This window comes from Dermacentor silvarum, chromosome 8 (genome assembly GCF_013339745.2).
Source record: "Dermacentor silvarum isolate Dsil-2018 chromosome 8, BIME_Dsil_1.4, whole genome shotgun sequence".
Taxonomy (NCBI): domain Eukaryota; kingdom Metazoa; phylum Arthropoda; class Arachnida; order Ixodida; family Ixodidae; genus Dermacentor; species Dermacentor silvarum.
The window spans coordinates 172252550-172275764 of NC_051161.1; the positions used below are offsets into that span (position 1 = coordinate 172252550).

The window sequence follows — 23215 nt, forward strand, 5'->3', positions numbered from 1 at the left end:
AACCTAGTTGGTTCAGCATTGCAAGCGTATAAATACACCTATGAGACAAAGACGAGAGGAGTTGACAGTTAGGTAGATGCCGCTTTAGCGGCCGCTGGCCAATGCATAATGACACGTCGTTACTCCAAATTTGTTTTATTGTAAAACAATCATTTGCAGGTTGTGATCACGTTCTTGTTCACGGCTGGCTGGCGCATATGCGGAGCGTGCCCGTGTGGCACGTACTCCTCCCTTCGCCGGTGATCGTGGCACTGGCAGAGCGCCCAAGACGCACTGCAAAGCCTTAAGCCAAACCTCAAGCCAAATCACTATTTGAGTGATTTTGTCTGTGACAGTGACGAACGATGGCTTCGAGCAACGAAATGGGCCGTCGGGGGAGCAGACCGCTCGTTCTTGTCGCTCGATCGCTTGCTTCTGGAAATACAGTATAGACCACTTATAACGTAACCGCTTATAGTGCGGTCTTTTCAGACTCCCGTTAATGCACTCCATGTATACACGTATCGCTTATAGTGCAGTTGCGGGAAACGAAATACCGGTTATAGCACGGCTGCCTGGGAGTACGGAAGTCAGCGGAGACGGCGAACGCTCCCCTCAAACGGGCGCCCCAAGGAGTGCTCGAGGAAGAAATAGAGACGAAGTGGAGGAGAAGGGCACGTGCTACGAACGAAAAGCCAGTGAGGCTGAAACCAGAATCTTGAGTGCGAGTCGTGAAATATCACGGCGCGCATAGCGAGCGAGGGCCACGAAACTGCCAACGCCGGCCAACGCTCGCTTCACGATAACGGCAGTAAACGAACCTTCAGGGAGCAGGCAGTACCGGCACGGCACGGCGAAGGGCGCACGCGGAGACCGTGGAATGTGAGGGAGGAGGGCGGCAGGGAAGCGGATTTCGTCTCGGCAACTCCGCCGCTTCGGTGGCTCCCCTCGCCCTCCCTCCTAGCTCTCTCACTTTTGACTGTCACCGTGCGCGCCCGCCGCCACGCAGGCGCCGCGCCGCTCCAGCCGGCCCGCCGCCAGCTGCCCGAAGTTTCGTTTTCTGCCGTTATAGGGAAGCGGGCGTTTGCCGGCGGGGAGGGCAGTTTCGTTGGCCGGCCTGAGACAGCGCCGCTGCTTCCTTTTGCACCGTAGCCGCAACGTACAAGGTCAACACGTGACTAGAAAGTAGAGGAAGCATAAAGGAGAAAAAAGGGTTCACTGCCATTCACTACGCGTGGCTACGGTAGCGTGGCTGAGACGTCGGCACGTACACGCATGTTCCGGCGCAATGCAGAATCGGCGACCTTGCCATTTGAGAGAGGGTGAAAGTTTCGCCGCATTTTTGTTTTCTTTCTTTCTTTTTTTTTTTTTTTTGTTCGTGCGCGACATTGAGGGGTGGTGCCGGAGAAATGCCGGTCGGAGGCGCCGCCGCGTGATTTGGTTCGAATTACCGAGATTCGACTGTTAATTGAATGCAAACTTTCTAGCCGCATTCCTCGACTGTCGCATACGCGTGGCGGCTCGGTGCACATGTTTTGCATATGTGCGGGCCTTGAAAATTGTTGCTTTGGTGCGGTTATTCTTTGGTGCATATGTGCGGTACTGCTTATAGTGCGGATATTCGCAACTCCGGCGACTTACGTTATAAGCGGTCTACACTGTATAGAATTCATCGCTCATTGCCCAGAAGTGTGATGAGCGACTAGCTAATAGTGCGAAGCCGGAACAGGATGTGCATCAGTCAAGTACTACAGGTTGTAGCACAGAACGACTGAACGACCGAATTTTGATATCTGTTAGGATAAAAAACCTACCGCAAGACCTTCAGAAATATTTTGTGCTGCTCTGTACAGTTAAACAAATCAACTTAAATTATTAGAGCATGTGTGGCGCCACTTTCGTTGCATATTTGCTGCTCTCGCGCTGGCAACACCGCGAAGACATCGCTGAAAGCTGTTGCTTGCATGGGGTTCGACTTGCAAGAGGGGACCTGACAGCCATCTCCATCACACCGCTTGTCGCCTTTGCACGCGAGTTTGCTTAATGGGGTTTATAGTTAATGTTGCGAACGCCACAGTGACAAGGGCCAACCACTCACGACAAACAAGAGCTGCTTCATCATTACGGGCGCTATAACGGCCGTTACGATCCTATTTGGAGGGACTGATGATTAACACGAGAACAAGGTGAGAGCAGGAGCCAACGTTTCGACAAGTGGACTTGTCTTCTTCAAGGCGACATATGCTCTCCTCGGCACAGTATATATAGGTAGGGTTCTTCTAAAGGAAAAAGAAGGTGAGGCGGGTGGGTGAGGTAACGAGCGAGAGTGTGTTAGCGGCGAGGGTGTAGAATTGAAAATAAATATAATGCACTACTGAGAGTCGGCGGAGGAGGTTGACACAGCGCTGTGTATGAGCTGGTTAACGTTTCATGGCAGGTTCCTCTTTTCATAGAAGGGGTCTGGACGACGGGGGGGAGGGGGTGTCTGCTCCGCTGGAGGTCAGTGAACCATCGTGTCTGACAGGGAGAATAAAAGTAGCAGCAGAAAAATGGTGTTCGGGTGCACAAACAAAAAGTAAAGCGGGGGGGAGGGGGGGGTTAGATATATAGATTACGGAACGCAAGGATTGAATGGAAGCAGAGGGAGGTTGGAATATTATTGACAATCGAATAACGAAAAAAAAGAGAAAAACTAAGCAACTCAATGAACAATAACTAAGTGTTGTTGCCTATGCTTTGCAATTTAGCATAGCGAATAGATTCTAAAGCTCCCTTTGAAACATTCATGCCCATTGCTTGAAATGTCTTGAACTTATGAATGAGGTACGATTCTCTATATTTCCTGTCTCGTGCAGAACGAAAATTTGACTGTAGTATGTAGAGTTTAAGTTCATCAAAGTTATGACCTGATAGGTTGAAATGCTTGGCGACGGCTTTGGGAAGCTTTTTACCTGTGTCCGCGCGATGTTCCTGATTGTCACTGATGTTCACTGATTGTCCCGTTTCTCCGATATATTGCTTCTTATAGAAGGAACACTCAAGCATATAAATTACATCGGAGCAAGTGCAAGTACAGCTAGTTTTCACTTCATGTGTGTAGCCATTTGCGGTACTTTTAATTTTAAGGTCACTTTGAAGGTGCTTGCAGGTTTTGCACCTGGGGCGAGAACATGCTTTTATAACGGGGGAATGATGTTGGCTGACTTTTGCATGCACTAACATGTCTTTAATGTTTCTGTTGCGGCGATAGGTAACCCTTGGTACATCTGGGAACGCTTTTCTCAGACGCTCGTTACTTGGTAATATTGGGTGGGATTTTTGTAGGATGTTGTTTATGTTTGGGAGAGCGTTAGAATATTTTGTTATAAAGGCTGCTGTTCTATCAGATTTTGGTATAGGTTGTTTCTGAGCTAATGCCGACTGCCTCTCTAATCTTGACGCGACCTCATAAGCCTGGTCGAGAGGAATTTGTGGATGGTTTCGTTTCGCTAGCGTTACTTTAAGGTCATTTAGGTGGTGGATATAATCGTTGTCGTCGCTACAGATTCTTCTTATTCGTTTCGCTTGCCCGACAAAAATTCCTCGCTTGCAATGTCGGGGATGATGACTGGTTTAGTCTAAATACTGCTGGCTATCCGTAGGTTTATGGTAAAGTGTTGTTCTCAGTTTTCTATGTAAACCGTCATGTCGAGGAAGATGATCTGTCTAGGAGATTTGTGAGCAGTAAACTTAATACTCGGGTGAAAGCGGTTGAAATAGCTAATTACGTCGGTTAGCGCGTTTGTGCCGTGTTCCCATATTATGAATATGTCGTTAATGTAACGCAGGTGGGTGTGGGGTTTTAAAGGGTATGATTTTATCAGGTTTGCTTCAAGCTGTCCCATGAAAATGTTGCCATACGTGGGAGCGAATGGTGTTCCCATGCTTGTGCCGAAAGTTTGTAGGTAGTGAATAGAATCGAATTCGAAATAGTTGAGGGTAAGAACTAACTCTAGGAAGTGACAGGTAAACTTCGGGAGCATGCGCTTGAGGATTGATTGCGAGGGACTTCGACACGGCTTCAATTCCTTCCCGCATGGGTATGTTAGTATAAAGAGCAGAAACATCTAAAGTTACTAGAATAGCATGGTCGGAGAGAATTTGGTTAGCGTTAATCGAGTTGATAATTCGAAGGAAGTTGGGCGTATCTTGACCAAATGATGGTAGGGTGGTTGGGATGTTTGACAGATGGTGATTTAATAATTTAGATAGTGACTCGGTGTGTTGTTATTTGATACTACAGCCCTGCCTGGGATTTCTGCTGTAAATATTTCTTCTACGGGAACCTTATGTATTTTAGGAAGGAGATAAAAGCGGCCGGCTTCTTTGTTATTGAGCATCATGAAGCGATATTCAGACTTGGTGATTAGTTCCTGGGACAGCAGCTGCGCTATTGTACTTTGGACAAGGTTGCTGTAAACCGATGTTGGGTTAGAGTCGACTTTTGTGTAATGGGCGTGGTTACTCAGTTGTTCAAAGGCTTTATTTTTGTACTTTTTTATTGGCCAGATTACGATACTGCCGCCTTTGTCTGCTGGTTTTATTACAATATCCTTTCTTTCCGCGAGTTCTTTAAGAATTTTGTGTTCAGCGGTGGACAAATTTTTCGCTTGCGGCAATGCCTCGTTGACTCTGGAATTTCCTTTGAGATTAGTTTTATGTATAGATCAAGGTCTGGGCACTGTTCGGCTTCCGGTGTCCACGTGCTAGGGGGTCTCAGAGAGTCTTTATCATGTTTTCCTATGTCGGGCCTATCGAAAAAGAATTCCTTGATGCGCATGCGTCTTGAAAACTCGGTTATATCTCTGTGGAGTTCATACTCATTTGCTGTGTTGTTCGTGGGACAAAACGTTAGACCACGTTTGAGGAGATTAACTTCATCGGGATTTAAGCTCTGTGATATGTCTACTACGTTGCTGCAGTGCTCTGGATGCTCGCTCGTAGCACTATTGATGGAGCTATGTGCTGTAGGGGTATTCTTAGGTGGATCTGCGGCTCCAATACCTTTATGTTGGTATTTATCTGCTAGGTTTTCCTCTCTAGTTTCGATGAATTGTTCAAGTTCTGTTTTTTCTGGTTTAGATAAATTTATGCTGTCGAGTCGATAAGTAATTATCGAAAGTTGTTCCCGGCAGTGTTCTTTGAAAATACAGTTAAACCTGGATATAACGAAATTGACAAATTCCCGAAAAACTTTGTTATAAAGAGGATTTCGTTATATGCAGGTTCGGCACAAAAATTTGAAAAAGAAACGCTTACCGTATTTACTCGATTCTAATGCGCCCTTAATTGTAACGCGCACCCGTTTTCCGTTTTCGTCGAGGCACTCATCCTTGGAATGTCACACCATGTACCGGATGCGTGGATGCGCGTCGTTTCGTACAAGCGCGAGGCATCGGAAACGAAGAGCGAGCGTCACGATGGCGTCATAGCGTCATATAGTGTTGCAGTAGAACACCGCTGTTACGTTCCCAGGGGCTGGGTTTTCCCGGCTGTTACGTCGTTTTCGGCTGGTCCCGGCACAGCTCCCATAGAACCCAATGCAATGGTAACCCCGCTGTTGCGTCGTAACTGTGGGACCGTTCCCGCATCATACGTTGCGAGCTTCCACCCCGCGCCGGCCCGAGCGGCCATTTTGACTTTTCATGTCGCTTGGCTTAGTAGCTTGAAGATGGCATTGGCTGCCCAAAATGCCGGGGGCAACAACTATGATGTATTTTCGGTTTCCGCCAGCAAAAGTATCGCCCTTGAGATCCGTATTTGCTATATAAAGATGGTGTCTATGACGCGTTGTGGCTCTAAAATTGGTTTTGGCTCATAGATATTCCGTAGAAGGGTCCAAGGACGATAACGCAGTCGCCGCGCACCGTATGCTGTATGTGCAAGTGAAAACGTGCGAGGGGAGCCGACAACCGCGTCTAAATCTAGCGCGCGCAAGAAAAGCAGGGAGGAAGCGCGCCTTCTTCCGTTGCGCTCAAGGCACCAGCGAAAGAGCGAGGGGGGAGGGATAGCGGGGCGGCGCTGTACTGTACTCTGGCATCAACTGCGTACTGCGCGGCGGCACGCGGTCGCGCCGGCTGTATCTTGAAAGCGATCTGTGTTGGGGCAGGTGCGTCGGCGGCTCGTAGCTTTGTGTGTGCTGTGTGTTCTTGGTGCTCAGTTTGCGTTGAAGCGATAGACAACAGCACGAAGGTCACTTCGCTCGCTTCTCCAGCGGTGCTTCCACATGCCGCCAGCGTTTGACGGCGTTCGACAGCGCGTATCCGCGCTCATCGAGTGTGATGTGTCACAGCGTGTACTAGCGCGTCGGCAACATCAACTGGAAAAGGAGAGAGAGCCGGCTTGGCGGGCTAAGCCGGCTGCAGCAAGCGGCAGGATCAGGTTTGAATGACAGGAGGGGGAAAGGTCACGCCCGCGGCGGCAAGATCGCCGGGTCGAGGGATGCAGGCCCGCGTCACACACGCACGCACGCACACGTGCGCTCACTTCGCATTCCGTCGCGGCGGAGAAGGTGCTTCCGGTTGCTGCTCGCGCAAGAATGACAAAATTTGGGGCGAAATCTCTAGGTTGTCGGAGGGGAAAATTGTTATATCGAGGGGGTCTCCCGCTGCCACTTCGTTACGTAGAGGTCTCAAATACATGTACTTCTATGGAGTAACGTTGGGGAATAGAAAAACTTCGTTATATACAGGAATTCGTTATACAGTAAAACCTCGGTGATAGGAATCTCGCGGGGTCGCGTGAAATATTCGTGTCACCCGAAATTCGTATCATCAAAAAATACAAAATATCAAGGAAAAATGAATTCATTTTTACCAGAAAAGATTTCTAATAGTGGAATCCCATTGCTACCTTCCTCGCTTCTGCGTTTTCCCGGCTGCTACGTCGCGTTTTCGCGGTCCCGACCTAAATCCCATTGAATTCCATGTATAGTCGAATCTCGATAATTCGAACTCGAAGGGGCCCAAAAATTTGTTCGAATTAAAAGATGGACTTATTTTTGAAATATTCGTGCACCATAGCACGACGTACGAACGGTGCGATTCGTGAAATATCGCGGCGCGCAAGCGCGAGGGCCACGAAACCGCCCGCGCTCGCTTCGCGATAACGGCAGAAAACGAAACCAGGGAGCGGGCGGCGTAGGCACGGCGAAAGAGAGAGAGAGTGTGGTTGTGAAGAGGCGACGGGCGTGCGCGGGGACCGTCGCAGGTGAGGGAGGAGGGCAGCAGGGAAGTGGATTTGGCATCGGCAAATCTGTCGCTTCGGTGGCTCCCCTCGCCCTTCCTCTCAACGCCCTCGTAGGCCCCTCACCTTCGACTGTCTCCGTGCGCGTCCGCTACTCCCGCCGGCCCGGCGCTGCTTAGCCCGCTCCCTGAAGTTTCGTTTTCTGCCGTTGAAGCGAGCGTTGGCCGAACTGGGCCTCCGCCGTTGCTTCCCTCTGCGCCGCAGCCGCAGCGTTGGCTGAGACGTCGGCACGTACACGCGTGTTCCAGCGCCACGCAGAAACGGCGACCTTGGCGTGACGCCGCGGTTCTTTTTTTTTATTGCGATAGCAATTATATGGACACTTCAATCGTATGTCTGCCGTCATCGTTGTCGTCGCCGTCGCCGTGAGGTTCCCTATAGATAAAATCTTCGCCGCGCGCCGTATGCCCGAGCGGAAGCGTGCGGGGACGCGCGCTGTCACGGAGAGCGAACGCACTCATCTCCCACGCGCAAGCAAGGAAGCGGGAAGCCAGCGCCGGAGGGAGCGGGGGGAGGGGGGGCGCACTTCTACTCTGCCAACAACCGCGCTCGTCTCGCCCGCACCGTCTGTTATCTCCCCACGGCTCTGACCTTTATGCATCGTGCATTCGCCGCTCAGTTTCCGTTGAAGCGATAGACCGCACGTACCTTCGCCGCTGCGGCGTATATATGCGCTTGCTGCCAGCGTTTTGACAGTTGTTGTCTGCAGTCATTCAGTGTGATCTATTCACGTTTGTTTGTGCGCGCTCACACCACGCTTGTTCATTCAGTTAGTAATAGTCGGGCCACATTTTCCAACGCACGCTACACATGCAATGCTGCCCGGATCGGCAGTGTAGAGCTACAGGTGTGTCCCTTCGCACGCGCTGACCACGGGAAGCGCTTCTCATCAACACCACCGTTTCACACGCGCCTTCTCGTGGTCATCGAGTCTCTCTTCATGTCGGTCTACTTACGCCGCAGCACACCTGCTTACTTAATCAGCTCATGCTTACTACAATTCATATTGCTACCAAAGCCGCTCACCTTACTTCGTATGGCATTGCTGTGTTGCTATCGCATTCATTGCTTCGCCCTTAGGGCGAAACTGTGATATTTTTTTTTTCTCCGCGCGGCGTTGAGGGGTCTCGCCGTGTTCTCGCCTAAGCTTTTGCTCTATGGCAGTGTAGGCGCCGCCACGTGATTTGGCGCGCTGCTGAGAGCATTGTCGGTGCGCGGTATGTTCGAATTAACCATCGCAAATGCTTTCGCGTTCGAATCACCAGGCGTTCCCCGTGATACTTCGCCAATCTATAATGTACCAGCACGTTACGTTGCGTTTGAATGTCGCGGTCACGTAAATTTAGCGGCGCAGTCAGCTTGTACTACATTGCAACAAGCGGCTGATGCGTTTCAACAAGCGACCGGCACGTTGCAGATACGACGCACCCGCGCGGACCTTATCGTCAAAATGATCTGCGACGTTGACAAAGTGCGCCTAGTTCCAGTAGCTTCGTATGCGTTGTGCCTTCGACGTTTAGTTAATGTTGAAGCGAAAGAGCGCAAAGGTCAATTCGCTCGCTGCTGCTGCTGCGTTTCCGTTGCTTCACCTTTCGGGCGAAACTGCGGCTTTTTTTTTCTCTCTCTCTCTCTCTTTTTTTTTTTCGCGGTCCCTTGAAAAACATATCAACAGGACGTTTTCTTTTTGTCCAAATCGTCAACCATCGCCTTCTGAAAGACGTACAAGTGCGCGCACGTGATCTTGGGAATGTTTTTGCACGCCACTGAACGCCTTAGCACGTCGAGTGCAGGGAGCGTTTTGACAGCCGGTACTCCGCCTCGGTCGTCGTTGCAGCAGCGGTCCTCGTCTACTTTCTCTCTAAAAGCATCGGCTAGGCTGTGATGTGGTCCGGTCCGCTCGACGTGGGGACCAATGAGAGATTGCGCAGCCGCGTAACGTAGTCGGTTGCTTGGCGACTATGGATCCCGCCCAGATCTCGCTGTGCCGGCTTGTCTGTGCCGGTGGCCCCGCTGGCTCGGCCGCCGCCACTGTTGCTCACGCGTTCGTATGATCCGTAGCGGCGCGTCAACACGTTCGGAACAGTAGATTTTTTTCGTATTGTGAGCAATGTATTTCGGCCAGGGAATGTTACGAATTCGTATCACACCGAAATTCGTACGAGCCGGGTTCGTATCACCGGGGTTTTACTGTATAGAGGCTCGTTATAAGCAGGTTTAACTGTATCAATTAAAGAGAGCGACGTATTTTCTAGGACAGCATTTGTGGGAACGCGCGACTCTCACGCGTCCCCTGATGTTGTTTTCCCCGCATGTCTCCTGTAGTCCGGCTTCTCTGCGTGGCTACCGGCGGTGGTTGCGGCGCGTTGCGAGAGATGGCGCTAGTGTCGCGATGCTAACGCCACCGAAACGCCGGGGTCACTTGGGAGAAAAAGGTCGGAGGCGCGCTCTCTTTGGCTGGGGATCGGCGACCTACACGCACGAACGCTTCGCGCGTGCGCCGGCCCGCTTCGCGCGACCGTCGCGCGAGGCTTAAAGCGGGACGAACACGGATCGTTCGAGCGCGCCACCGTTCGCGTGACTGTACACGTGAACGACTAGGCGATGGTGTCATAGCATGGGGCGAACGTATTCGCTCGCTATCGGGTCGCGGTGAGTCGGACTTCCTTGATTTGTCGCGCGCCCGTGTGAATGTTCAATTGGTTGTAATTCGGCTAGTATGTTTTAGTGTATGAAAGGTGCAATAAATGCCCTTTTGATTGTTTGCACTACTATGTGTCGTTCCTTTGTCCCAAGAGCACATGTGAGACCCCACATCTGGCGCCCAACGTGGGGCTCTTGGGGCATCGGACGATAATTTTAACAGTTTTGCTCGGTTCGAGATGTTTCAACCGAAGCGTAGTCCTAGCGTGGATTTTGATCGCTAGTGTCGGCGGTGTGCTTTCTTGAGTGAGGCGACGGTTGCTGTAGCGTGTTTGAACTTTTCAACATGCTAAGCCTTTTCGCGAGTGTTTTGAAGTACACTCGTCGGTACGAGAGCCACGTGGTCTGCATCCTGGGAGAGCGAGGCCTAGCGCCCGCGGAGCATTGGCAAGCCTGAAGCGAGTGAGTACGGAAGCCTCGTGGGTGGTCCGAATTTCTTATGTAAATAGCTTCTTCTATATCTTTGACTTCGGAAGTCGAGGCTCAGGGAGCCGGGTGGCCGCGGGCCACGGGTGCCGCTACGGGCTGACTGGTATTGCGGCCTGGCACCGGGCGCTCCGACACCGTCTGGGACGGTGGGCGCCGTCAACTCGGATGCTGTGTGCACCGAGCGGAGTAGGACCACCTCACAGAGCTAACGTCTCTTCGCGGCTGCCTGTTCTTGTGCCCATTTTGGGTGTTGTTTTTTTTTTTTTTTGGATGCCGGTTGTTGTCAAAGTAGCGACGCATTAGGCCTAAGGCTTAACAAAGCCGCCTGTCGCACGTTGAGGGACACAACCTGGTGGACCGTGGTGTTGAGGTGTCGCACATTGCTTCCCTCATTAGTTCGCCTAGCACGAATTGAAATTCTCGTTCGACTCAAGAAAGTAAGCTTTGTTCACGTGAACTTAGCATCTGCTATGCCGCCCGAAATTTTGCTAGCCGAATTGAACATCGTACCACGTGGGCGATGCGTATGCCGAATTCCTCTCCCTTGCACTACTTTAGTGTTTGTCGAGTGCGCAGCGTGAGCGAAGTCACCCCTGGTTTGCTGTCACCTGCACATCGTCAGCGCTGCTGCCCCGGACTACAATCGAGCTACCCCAGGCTTTGGAGATGCCTGTGGTCAATGTCGGCGCAGCGACTTCGGCGGCCGCCAATGTCCGGCTCGCAACCCTCGGCGGCTGGGAAAAGAGCCGGCAGTCACCAACGGCTACTGCGGCTCTAGTCAGCAGGGCGCGAGCGACGCTTGCTCGTTCCGACTTCTGCGTCGCCGTTTCCGGAGTCCTGGGCTGGAGTCGTGCCATCGAATCTGCAGACGTGGTGCTGTGACCAACAGATGCCAGCGGTGAACCCCAGAGTCAATGTCGGCTCGCACGTTGTGGATAATGCGTGGACATTTACTCGGCGGCGCCACTGTCGCATGTACCAACTTTTGTTCGCGACGCGCGCGTTGATAGGCCTTGTGACATGTTTCGCCGGCGTATGTGTAGTGATTTAAGGTTGGGGGGATGTGGGAACGCGCGACTCTCACGCGTCCCCTGATGTTGTTTTCCCCGCATGTCTCCTGTAGTCCGGCTTCTCTGCGTGGCTACCGGCGGTGGTTGCGGCGCGTTGCGAGAGATGGCGCTAGTGTCGCGATGCTAACGCCACCGAAACGCCGGGGTCACTTGGGAGAAAAAGGTCGGAGGCGCGCTCTCTTTGGCTGGGGATCGGCGACCTACACGCACGAACGCTTCGCGCGTGCGCCGGCCCGCTTCGCGCGACCGTCGCGCGAGGCTTAAAGCGGGACGAACACGGATCGTTCGAGCGCGCCACCGTTCGCGTGACTGTACACGTGAACGACTAGGCGATGGTGTCATAGCATGGGGCGAACGTATTCGCTCGCTATCGGGTCGCGGTGAGTCGGACTTCCTTGATTTGTCGCGCGCCCGTGTGAATGTTCAATTGGTTGTAATTCGGCTAGTATGTTTTAGTGTATGAAAGGTGCAATAAATGCCCTTTTGATTGTTTGCACTACTATGTGTCGTTCCTTTGTCCCAAGAGCACATGTGAGACCCCACACATTCCACTTCAATAATAGCCTGGAGGGTAAAGAGCCAAGGGCACATCTAACCTTAATTTTAAGGCCTTTCGGGATTTTCCTGTGTTTTATGCAGCTAGCGTAGGGTTTTTGGGTGAAATCTGTAATTTGTCTGTTTGGCGGTGAGTTTGCGCGATTGGAGAAAAGAACGAGATTTGTTGTTGTGTGTGCTATCTGCAGTGCGTGATAGTCATTTCTTTTTGGCTCGGGCAGACCTCCGGCGTGAAGCATCTTTTTTTGGTGTCTTTTTACTCTTTGTAGGTTTGTCGAGGCCTGCACCGATGTCTGTCTGGGTATCTTTCTGCTTATTAGTGTGTGTAGCTGTTTGCGTGAAGGCTTCGCGGGTGGTTGTGGGCTTCCGTATGAGCGGGTGTTGTTCAGGTGGTGTGGGTTCTGCGTCCACCGTTTGTGTAGATGCTTCTTGGGTTCTAGCTTCGGTGGAGCGTGCGTGTGAGCTGGTGTTGAAGGTTCCAGGCGTGCGTTTCTGTGTTGTAGCTAACTGGGACGGATGTTTTACTGGTGTTGTTGGCTGCGTCGGTTTAAATGAGTTCCTCAGCCTGTACTTGATGTTGTTAGCAATTACTTTGACGCCATAAAAATTGGGGTGCAGTCCGTCCCGAGCGAGAAGAATGTCTGGGTCCTGGTGTATTTTAGCATGGTGGATGACATCGACGTTTTCGTGTTGGTGTCTAATGTCCAGCAGAAAATCATTTAGCTTACATGTCCCTAGTGTGTGAGCTAGGAGTGTCTCTGATTGTTGAATAAGTGGCCTGTGCTTGTTTGCGATCCTGGGAAGAACTGTTGTCAGGGTGATTTTTGCATTTGGTCTGTTGGTGTGCAGGTCGTTTGTCATTGTTTTCATGGCCTCAATTGTGTTGTCACCTGTGTCGTGGTTCAGGTCATTAGTCCCGCAGTGAATGATGTGATGTGGTGCTGCGGCAATGAGGTCTCGGATGGTGCGTGTCGTGGCGCTGCTCTTAAAGCTAATGTTTGGTGAATGTTGGCCTGGTGGGAATTGTTCGTGAATGTATTTGTAATGACTGTCGCCAATTAATGCTACATTTGCCAAGGAAAGCAGAGGCAACAGCACTTAGTTATTGTTTATTGAGTTGCTTAGTTTTTCTTTTTGTTTCACCATTTGATTGTCAATAATATTCCAACCTCCCTTTGCTTGCCCTGAATCCTATGGTTCTTTTATCGTTATATCTATGCCCCCCCCCATTTTACTATTGTTTTTTTGTGCCCGAACACCATTTTTCTGCTGCTACTTTTATTCTCCCTGTCAGACACGATAGTTCACTGACCTCCAGCAGTGCAGACACCCCCTCCCCCCCGTCGTCCAGACCCCTTCCATGAAAAGAGGAACCTGCCATGAAACGTTAACCAGCTCATACACAGCGCTGTGTCAACCTCCTCCGCCGACTCTCAGTAGTGCATTATATTTATTTTCAATTCTACACCCTCGCCGCTAACACACTCTTACTCGTTACCTCACCCATCCGCCTTACCTTCTCTCCCCTTTAGAAGAACCCTACCTATATATACTGTGCCGAGGAGAGCATATGTCGCCTTGAAGAAGACAAGTCCACTTGTCGAAACGTTGGCTCCTGCTCTCACCTTGTTCTCGTGTTACTCATCGTCTTGAATCGCCATCTTTGCATTCCCCTTTTATTTGGAGGGAAGTGGCGCTTACATGAGAGCAAAGCACGCCATCCTCCTAGGCAAACGCACATTACAAGCAAGGGTCCCCAAGTCCCCAGTACAAAGCCCCCACATCTGAAAAATGTCTCTGTAGCAACTTGAGCACGACGCTCGTACAAAAAAGAAGCCGTGTCTATTGCCTTCATAACCCTTATTCTTCCGCTTACGGCCATGCATGACATTGCGTTAGCTGCGTGCCTGGCGACGAATGGCAGACAGCAAACAGCAGTTTTGCTTTTACTGGGACTGCATTAACAGCGTGCATTTAGAATTGCGTAGTTACCATCCGTGATCACGCCCATGGTTTCGTTCACAGCTGCTGCGGGGAGCAGTTGTTTTCATACAGTGCTGTGTGGGGTCTCAAAAAGGGCGCATCTGTCGAGGATTCTACTGCTGCCCATTGGCTGCATCAAGCCATCACGATGAACTTGTGTTGGTGACACTGGTGAAAGAAATAATTGGGATATGTGTGCACATTAGTGAGAAGCATGCCTCGGACTAAGATCTTGCGCTGCAGTGTGAAGGAAGTCGCGTAGCTTTGCTGCTGCGCACGCTAATCGGTCACGAGAGGACGAGAATCATAGCTTTCACACTGCTTCTATGCAAAATAGAAACATGACTTTGATTTATTCAGTAAATAAAAGTGTGTTGCTGTAGTAAGCATTTGCTTACTGTTCTCTTGATACCCTCAATAATTCGACATTCAGTTAACAGGAAAATTTTTTTGGTCCCATAAAATCCGAATTAACGAGGTTTTGCTTACTTCCTGCAACGATGCTGTGGAAAACACCAGCTTTCATATTTTTCTTTTGAATGGATATAAGGAACCTCCACAGTCGACTTCTGTCTATTTGACCCTGACGGGACTCACGAAATTGATCGAATTATCCGGCGAGCTCAATGAAACAAGATGCATAAAAAACTGCAAAACACATTGCTGATTCATTTGTAAGTATTTTCCCGATTTTAACACGTCTTTGAATCAAATGCGCACCCACTTTCTATACGCGAAAGCAGAATGCAAATGTGGAAATGACATGAAAGCTCCTAAATAAGGTAGAAGTATAACGTGCACCCGATGTTTTAGCAAGAGAAATTGGAAATATGTGTTGCACAACTGAGGCCGGTTTCTTAAAGTCAGCTTTGTCGCAATACATTAACACACGCGTTATGTGGAGCAGCATCACTCAACATTGCACGAACCGCAGCCAACACACTTTCATTCAGCAATTAAAAAAAATTGTTTGTCAGTTTTCTATTAACTTTCTTTTTTTCAATGTCCGTAAACAAGTTCTTTTGGAAGTTAAAAAAATAAGCTGCCATTTGCTCGCTTAACTGAGCATTTGCGATGAAGACCCGAAGAGCCTCTAACGCTTCTTGACATTACCACGGAGGTCACGACACCTTGAAGCCAAGAACTCTGAGATGAAGGCGGTAGTACGAGAGAAAAGCAAGGAACACTGAAGTGACACAATGAGCGATACGACTGTCGGACGAGGGCAGGCGCTTCATTCGATCACGGGACCGCATGAAAACCTCACCTGAAAAGCCAGCCAAAACGTGCGCGAGTGAAAGCTGACTCGAGCAGACGATACAATGAAACAGGCGGTCCAGACCAGACATCAGTACGAAAATAGCGCTCAGGCGGGTCTGTAATGCACCAGTTTCCCACGCATATGTCACTGAAGGGGCAGCTTCATTGGTCTGCTTCGCTTGCGGCTCGTTTGCCACCAGGGCGTGTGGCAATTTAAATTGGTCCAGGACCGATCCCTCCAACTGCATGAAAAACCTGCTTTGCGGCAGCTTTTGTGGCGCGCGTTTTGCCGCAGCCGGTGCAAATTTAATTTATATAACTAAAAATTATTTAATGAAATAATGAAATGAAACTAATGAATGTTTATTTAAGGGTGTGTGAGTATCAAAATTTTAGAATACCAATACTTAGCTTCGAATATCAAATAATGATATTTATTAGCAAGTTGGGTTAATTTGTTATGTTGGAACATTGCAATTACATTGTCAATGTTAAAAAGCTCGACTATAGTAAGCCGTTATACTAAAACATAGTGTATTTGGCTCATGCTAACTTTGAAAATTTAGTAATTCCCACTGGCTGTCCTTGCAAGCCTGTGCCATATGAGATACTCGGAGGACCCTGTGCCAGTCGTGACTCATCGCACTTGCTGTCAAGCAATGAGTGGTTCGTTTGAGAAAGGAAAGGTCTTCTGCAGCCTGTCAGAGAGCTCAGTGCCAAAGCAATAAGCTCAGAATTAGAGGTAAACAGAGAGAAAGAGAAAAGTGCACTCTCATTGGTCACGAACCCGTGCCCCTTGCTAGTGAGAGGCTGGCTTTCCCGCAAAGTTGAGACGTCTGGTAGCTAAGCGTGCTTCCCAGGGTGAAATTTCGCTAGCAGCATGAAATTCAGCACAAAATCGCCCTATTATTCTTAGATTAGAAAGAAACAAATGCTAAGAATCGTGTTTGCTTCCGCACAGCCAGTAATATATTAGTTTTATACGGATATTCATATTTAACCGAATATTGGAACATTTTTTAATATCTATTTTACGAATTGAATGCGAACATTAAAAATATAATATATTCAATAATATTCCAACTTTTTCAATATTCGCACACCCCTAAATTTAATGTAGTACACTTGAATATAAAGCCATGAGATTCAGAAATACCAATTTGCAGTCGTATCATCCAATTTCAGGTGAAAATGCTATCGTATCAACCGCATGAACATGCATTGCTCCTATGTTGGCCGGGAAAAGAAAAAAAAAGTATCATCCCAAAAAACGTATTACACAGAATCGTATCAATGAGGTTCCAATGTATATGCTATATAATTGTACGTCGTGATTACGTTTTTGTGTTGAAGTTAGACTATGCATGATTTACATTTCATCTGCTTTTGCTTGCCGTTCAGCTTATCAAACCTTAAGCTTTTTTATCTTGCAGCAACAAATTACTAATGAAGAGCCTTTTTAAAAAATTTGTGTAATCATTAATGTTTCCAGCTCGAAGTGTAGACGAGAGCATTAAAGATAATGCCCTGGGTTTTCTTCTGTCCGCTTTTTCATCTTGCAGCAACAAATTACTAATGCAGAGCCTTTTTAAAAAGTTTGTGTAATCATTAATGTTTCCAGCTCGAAGTGTAGACGAGAGCATTAAAGATAATGCCCTGGGTTTTCTTCTGTCCGCTTTTTCATCTTGCACCAACAAATTACTAATGAAGAGCCTTTTTAAAAAATTTGTGTAATCATTAATGTTTCCAGCTCGAAGTGTAGACAAGAGCATTAAAGATAATGCCCTGGGTTTTCTTCTGTCCGCTTTTTCATATTAGTTGTGCACTTTGTTTTAAAAAATGTTTTTGCTATACTTCATTCTCAGTGTACTTTTATTGTAATGACTTTCCATGTATCGCGTAAGCAACATATAATTTATATTCTGGGGTACTAAGCGCCACAACAACTATATGAGTAGTGGGAGACTCCAGATTAATTTGGACCACCTTAAGTTCTTTAACGTCCCCATGTGGGGGAGTACACGAGGCTTTCGCCCCCATTGAAATGCGGCCGCCGGGAATCGAATCGGCATCTTGGAGCTGAGCAGTGCTTAACAGCTATCACTGCGAGTAAAGCAACGTCGCATGGCATGTATGCACCGGATTTTATATCTGATCGCCACACAAAGGGCAAGGCACCCATGATCATCATCATCATCAACAAATTTCGTCCAGTGTGCCCGGGCCGGGCCTGGGTGTGCACACACAGGCCCTGGCTAAGCTTGGTAATGAATGCCCGGGCACAGGCTTGGTATCACAGGCCCGCTGCAATCGTGTCCGACTACACCGCGCAGGCAATTTTCGGTCCAATTTCGTGAAAAATGAACACGCACGGGTTAGAATTGGGTAAATACTAGGGGTGTGTGAATACTCAAATATTCAATTTTGACCCTAATAATGAACGTTCGAATATTTCGATCTGCGAATCGGATATCTAGTATTCCGTTTTTTAAAAATCAGTACCTTCGGTGAATGACCCGGCTGTGGTCGGTGCCTGGACGTGCGCAGCGTACTCGCGGGGCACGCTGGTTATTGTCACGAGGTCAGACCGGGTTGATCGAACCGCCGATTGAAATGATTAATGCTATGCGAACAGAGGGAACAACAATAGCAGCGTGCGTGGAAAGCACGGAAGCACGCGTGAAGATATGGGCATCGGCATGAATTTGCTGTGGGCTTCCCGGTTTGAGAATTCTGTACCGTTGGTGCCGATGATTGTGCAGAGCGGTACCAAGCAAGATGTTGCTCATTCTCCGCTTTTTGTTTGTCACGCAGATTGGCCTTAACGAGCTGACAATAACTTACAGGAACCATCTTCCATAAAGATATTTATCCCCGCTGCTGTTTTCTGGAAAAAAAACTGGAAAGCAATACTTTCTTGGTAAATAATGTAAGTAGCCTTCTGAGCGTGTGCTGCACTGTGTTTCTTGCAGAAAATTTGTAAACATATGAGGGCACTTCAGAAAGTCGTGCCTCTAACTTTACCAATAGTACTGCAAATATTTTGAACTTTTTATCATTAATGCACTGATGTTTAAGGTATAGAATGTCACTTGCCTCCCCTTCCTATCTCTTCTCGTTCCAGAGTAATCGAGCAATCCATGGCATCCAGTGGTGACGTCCGGTTGAAACAGCAGGCTGTAATTGAATTTCTCACTGCGGAAGGTTGTGCGCCCATCAGCATTCATCACTGTCTGACTGCAGTTTATGGGGATGCCTGTGCTGACGTCAGCACTGTGCGGAGGTGGACAAGGATTGTGAAAGACCAAAATCAAGCCGCATCAAATCTCCACACAAGCCACAACCTTCCGCAGTCAGAAGTTCAATCACAGCCTGCTGTTTCAACCACCACTGGATGCCATGGATTGCTCGATTACTCTGGAATGAGAAGATACTGAGGCAAAAGACATTTTATAGCTTAAACATCAAATGCAATAATGATAAAGAGTTGAAAAGGTTTGCAATACTATTGGCAAAGTAGTGGGCTTGGAGGCATTACTTTCTGAATCGCCCTCGTAGATGTTTGGGCTAAATTTTCCGATATTTGATATTCAGCAATTTTTTCTTGATTCGGTTCGATATTCGATACCAAATCTACTATTCGGTATTCACTTGTGTCCCGATTCATGACGTCGGCGATGAAGACCTTGTTCTCAAGCTTTCCCATGTTCATGGCAACTTCGTCCGCGGACATAAACTTGTCCACCGTTGACCCATCACCAGCTTCTGAAAGTGCTGACAACTCGCTCCAGACTTCATTGAAACAGGCGATGGCTTCATTGTACTCGTCGAAAGGCTCTTATCATCGGGAAACTGGTATGGCAATTGTTTCCTTCTGAATGTTGAATGCTGCAGCAACGTCAGACTTCCTTGTTTTGTACGCATGACTCGATAATTTGAACCTCACAGTGAGTGGCAGGTTCTGCCACTTCGCTCCGGGCATTACCTTGAAACAAAGGCAACAGAACAACGCAAGGCCAAATAATTTTTTCTAGGGGGGTGCCCAGGACTGGTCGCGGCCTGGTAAAGCCGCGCAGGCGCGGTTTGGCCTAATCTCTTCTTTTTTGAAAGGGTGTTGGCAGCTCGCCTGGCTGCCTCATGGGAAAGCCAACTTTCGGGGCAGTTTCGCACTGATTGTGAAGTTCAATACTATATCGGTAGTGGCTGCTATTTTTGTTAGATGTAACCATACTTCTTGCTACACATTGTAACTTTGTTTGAGAAAATGTTCAACATGAGGGACAATTAAATGTAAATGGGTTCGATATACTTGGGCTTGACTGTACGATGAAGTCTTTGCAGGACTGCATTGGCGATGACATCGGTGTGCGGCCGCATGGTGATGTGACCGAGGGTTGCCATGTGGACAGTGACGAGTGGGCCGATGACAGCCTGCCATCATCCAGTGTGGCCTCTTCTCAGGGCTCGAGTGGTGATGACTTTGAATTTGCTGACACAGGACAGCCCGTCTGCTATGACATGGGTGAGGAGCCTTCTCAGAATGTTGTGTAAAGAAACCAATCTTGTTCAACATGACTTTAATTTAAGTGAGCACAAAAGAGAACTTGCGAGACTGATAGTGTAATTTTGGTGCCATTTGTCCCATGGAATGCTGTGGAACCTCATTATAATGGAATGTAGTACGTAACAAAGTAGCGGATAGCCGGGGAGGGGGCGTTGCCATTGCTATTAAAGAAGGCTTATCATTTAAGAAAGACGAAGAAATACCCAATCACGAGAGCGTGTGGTGCAGTACCACTATTAATAGAACGTCAGTGTTCGTTGACGGCATATATTGACGACCAAATGCACCAACTGACTATCTTGCAGAATCGCACGACTTTCTGTGCCTGAAAATTAACGAGCGTACTAAGCTTATCTTGGTCAGAGACTTCAACTTAACGGGATTGACTGGGGAAATCTGACAATTGGTAGAAGCGAGCGCAGTAGTTGTGAATTGCTTCTGAATCTTATGTTTAGTTTTTCTTTAACCCAGCTTGTTGGGGAGCCAACGCGTATACAAGGGCAAGCAAGCTTCATTCTTGATCTTGCTTTCGTTTTGTGGGTTCTTGGTGTCTCACAGGAGACCAACCACCGCGGGTTCGAGCTTAGCGAGCCACAGGGCCGCGTCAGCCGTCGCCTCCAGCACCGCTCGCGTGCGAGCTCAGAGGCCGCAAGGGGCTACCGAGCGACGCACGCAAAAACACAGTAAAGCCCTGAGTTGACGGAAACCGTTTACTGAAACCGTCGGCACCAGCACTGTACAAACGCCTGCACGGAGGGGAGCCAAAGGGGTCCCGCACCAGGGCGAAAATACAATAACAGGCGCCTATAGCACGTCGCGGCGAGAGCACAGGCTCAAGCTGGGACACGCCGCTAGGAAAAGTCCCGGCGGCTATGCTACTTGCTCTGGCGATAACCAATGGGTCAACTCGCGAGAGCACGGGCAATATCCTTCGGCTTAGGCTTTCGGCAAGTGCGGCTCGGCGAGGTACGACTTCGCGCGAGCACTAATGGCACCGCTCGTCGGCTTAGCGTCGGGAAAGGATCAGCACAAAGTACGCGCTCCCCGCACGGGCAAAGGCACCGTGCGCGAGCTCCAGTCCTAGTCACAAAGGTGTCGGCGGACGAGAGGAAAGCATGAACGTACCGTGCGCTTGTCCCGGAGAGAAGTCCATGCTTCCCCGCCAGCAGCCGACAACCGGCCGCGTCGTGACGTCAGCGCTCTGCCCTCACCGCCAACCGCCGCGTGCGCAGCGCCACCGCGGGAACCGGTTAGGTGGCTGCGGGCGGAGAAGGAGGCCAGCGGGGAACGATGGCGAGGGATGGCAGAGCAGGCGAAGCGCGCGCAATCATGCCGGCGCAACCCTCAATCCCCACAGTTTCCAAGACACTTAACCCTGATATCAGTATCGAAAATGGAATCTCGGACCATAAAATGCTTTTGCTTACTTTTGATAACTTGAGTTTCAGTCCCAACCAAATCACCAATACGTATATCTCGTATATCTGTCAAGGATTACAGCAGGGCAAATGATGTCAATGATATTGATTACATTGAAATAATGCTAGATAGTCTTTTACAGCCTGGATTTGGAAACGTGAATGCCTTATGGTTGAAGCTGAAATGAATAGTAGTGTACTGTGAAGAAAAATTTATCCCAACAATAAAAAAGCGAGTAAATGGGAAGACACCTTGGATTACACTGAGCATTGTCCACCTCAAAAGAAGGTTACAAAGAATGCTTAAAAAGAAAACCAACGTCGATGCTATAAATGAGCTTTCGCAAATACTCGGAGCAGAAATTTCCTTCAGCAAGAAGCACTTTCTTCACAAATACGCTGACTAATTTCATGATACACGAGCCAAGAAAGTCCTGGCATTACCTGGCGGGGGCTTCGATCGACCAAATGGAAATAGACGGAGCCGTTACAGATGACGCATACTGTATCGTGAACGCCTTTAATCACTATTTCCAGTCCGTGTTCACCCGTGCTTCTGCCTCAGAATTCAATCAAGCGGAATGACCTTGTCATAACTGAAGGCGGCATTCTTAGCTTATTGCTTGATGAAAAGTAATCGCCCGACGGATTACCCAATGTTTATCTAAAGCGATACAAATGTCTCCTTATCTATGGAAACAGCATCCTTGCCCTGCTGTGGTCCCGGTTAAAAAAAATGGGAATAGGCTCAAGCATGCCTATGCCACTAACCAGCTGCAAGTTAATGGACCATATAATTAACAAAGCAGTCATAACCTACCTGGAAAGCAACAAACTTTTATATGTAAACCAGCACTGCTTTAGGAAGGGACTAGTTACGCAATTACTTGAAATTACACACAACTTCGCGGCTGCTATCAACTCTGGTTTGCAAGTGGATGCTGTGTTCACTGACTTTGCAAAGGCCTTTGATTCTGTCCCACATCGTAAGTTAATTGAGAAGCTTAATATTATTGTTATAATTCAAACATAGTTTCCTGGATTGCAGCTTATCTCTCAGGCCATACTCAATACGTCGAAATAAAAAATGCCAAATCTAATAGGCTAGACGTTTGCTCTGGTGTTCCACAGTGATCAGTATTAGGACCTACACTTTTTCTAATGTATATAAATGACGTTTTTTCCTGTGTCACTCCAAATGTTGTACTGAGATTGTTTGCAGACGACTGCGTTGTGTACACTGCGGTTCATTCACAAGATGACCAAAATAATCTGCACTTAACACTGACTAACATTCATTCTTGGTGTAAAACTTGGGATATGAAAATATATGTCAGCAAAACGTCATCTGTCACCATAACAAGGAAAAAAGCGCCCATCTATTTTACTTACCTTTTATCAGGATCTGCTGTGACACGTAATAATGAAGTAAAATACTTGGGGGCAACATTTACTGAAAAATTGAGTTGGGAATCCTATGTAGATAACATATGTACACAAGCATACCGACAACTTGGATTCATCCGACGAAAATTGTCAGCTGCACACCCGCATGTAAAAATAACCCCCTATAAGACTAGTAATACCCATTCTTGAGTACAGTGCCATAGCTTGGAACCCCCATCAGTCTTATCGAAAAACGAAACTTGAAAGAATTCAAAGTCTAGCACTCAGTTTTATTTATTCCCGTCACTCCCGCTACAATAGCGTGACACTTCTCTGTAAAAGGGCTAGCATCTCGATGTTAGAATGCCGACGACTGACTGCATGTATGAAATTTCTTTTCCTGTTTTATCATGACTGTATCAGCATAACTAAAGATTCGTATCTAAAGCCACCTCACCACCGCTCCCAAAGAGTCAACCACGACATGTGCATACGACCATTTGCTGCTAGATGTGACGTATTTAAATTTTCATTTTTTCCTCGATCCATAGAACTATAGAATAACCTGCCCCACCACATTATGAATG

The 23215-nt window shown here is 48.4% G+C and overlaps 1 protein-coding gene across 1 annotated transcript in view; it reads left to right on the forward strand.

Moving 5' to 3' along the window:
- Nucleotides 1–23215, forward strand: part of LOC119461848 (serine-protein kinase ATM) — a 754892-nt gene that overhangs the window by 161737 nt on the left and 569940 nt on the right. Inside the window, exon 17 of the mRNA XM_037723219.2 lies at nt 19602–19782. Within this exon, the coding sequence (XP_037579147.2) occupies nt 19602–19782 (181 nt within the window). The remainder of the gene's footprint in view (nt 1–19601; nt 19783–23215) is intronic.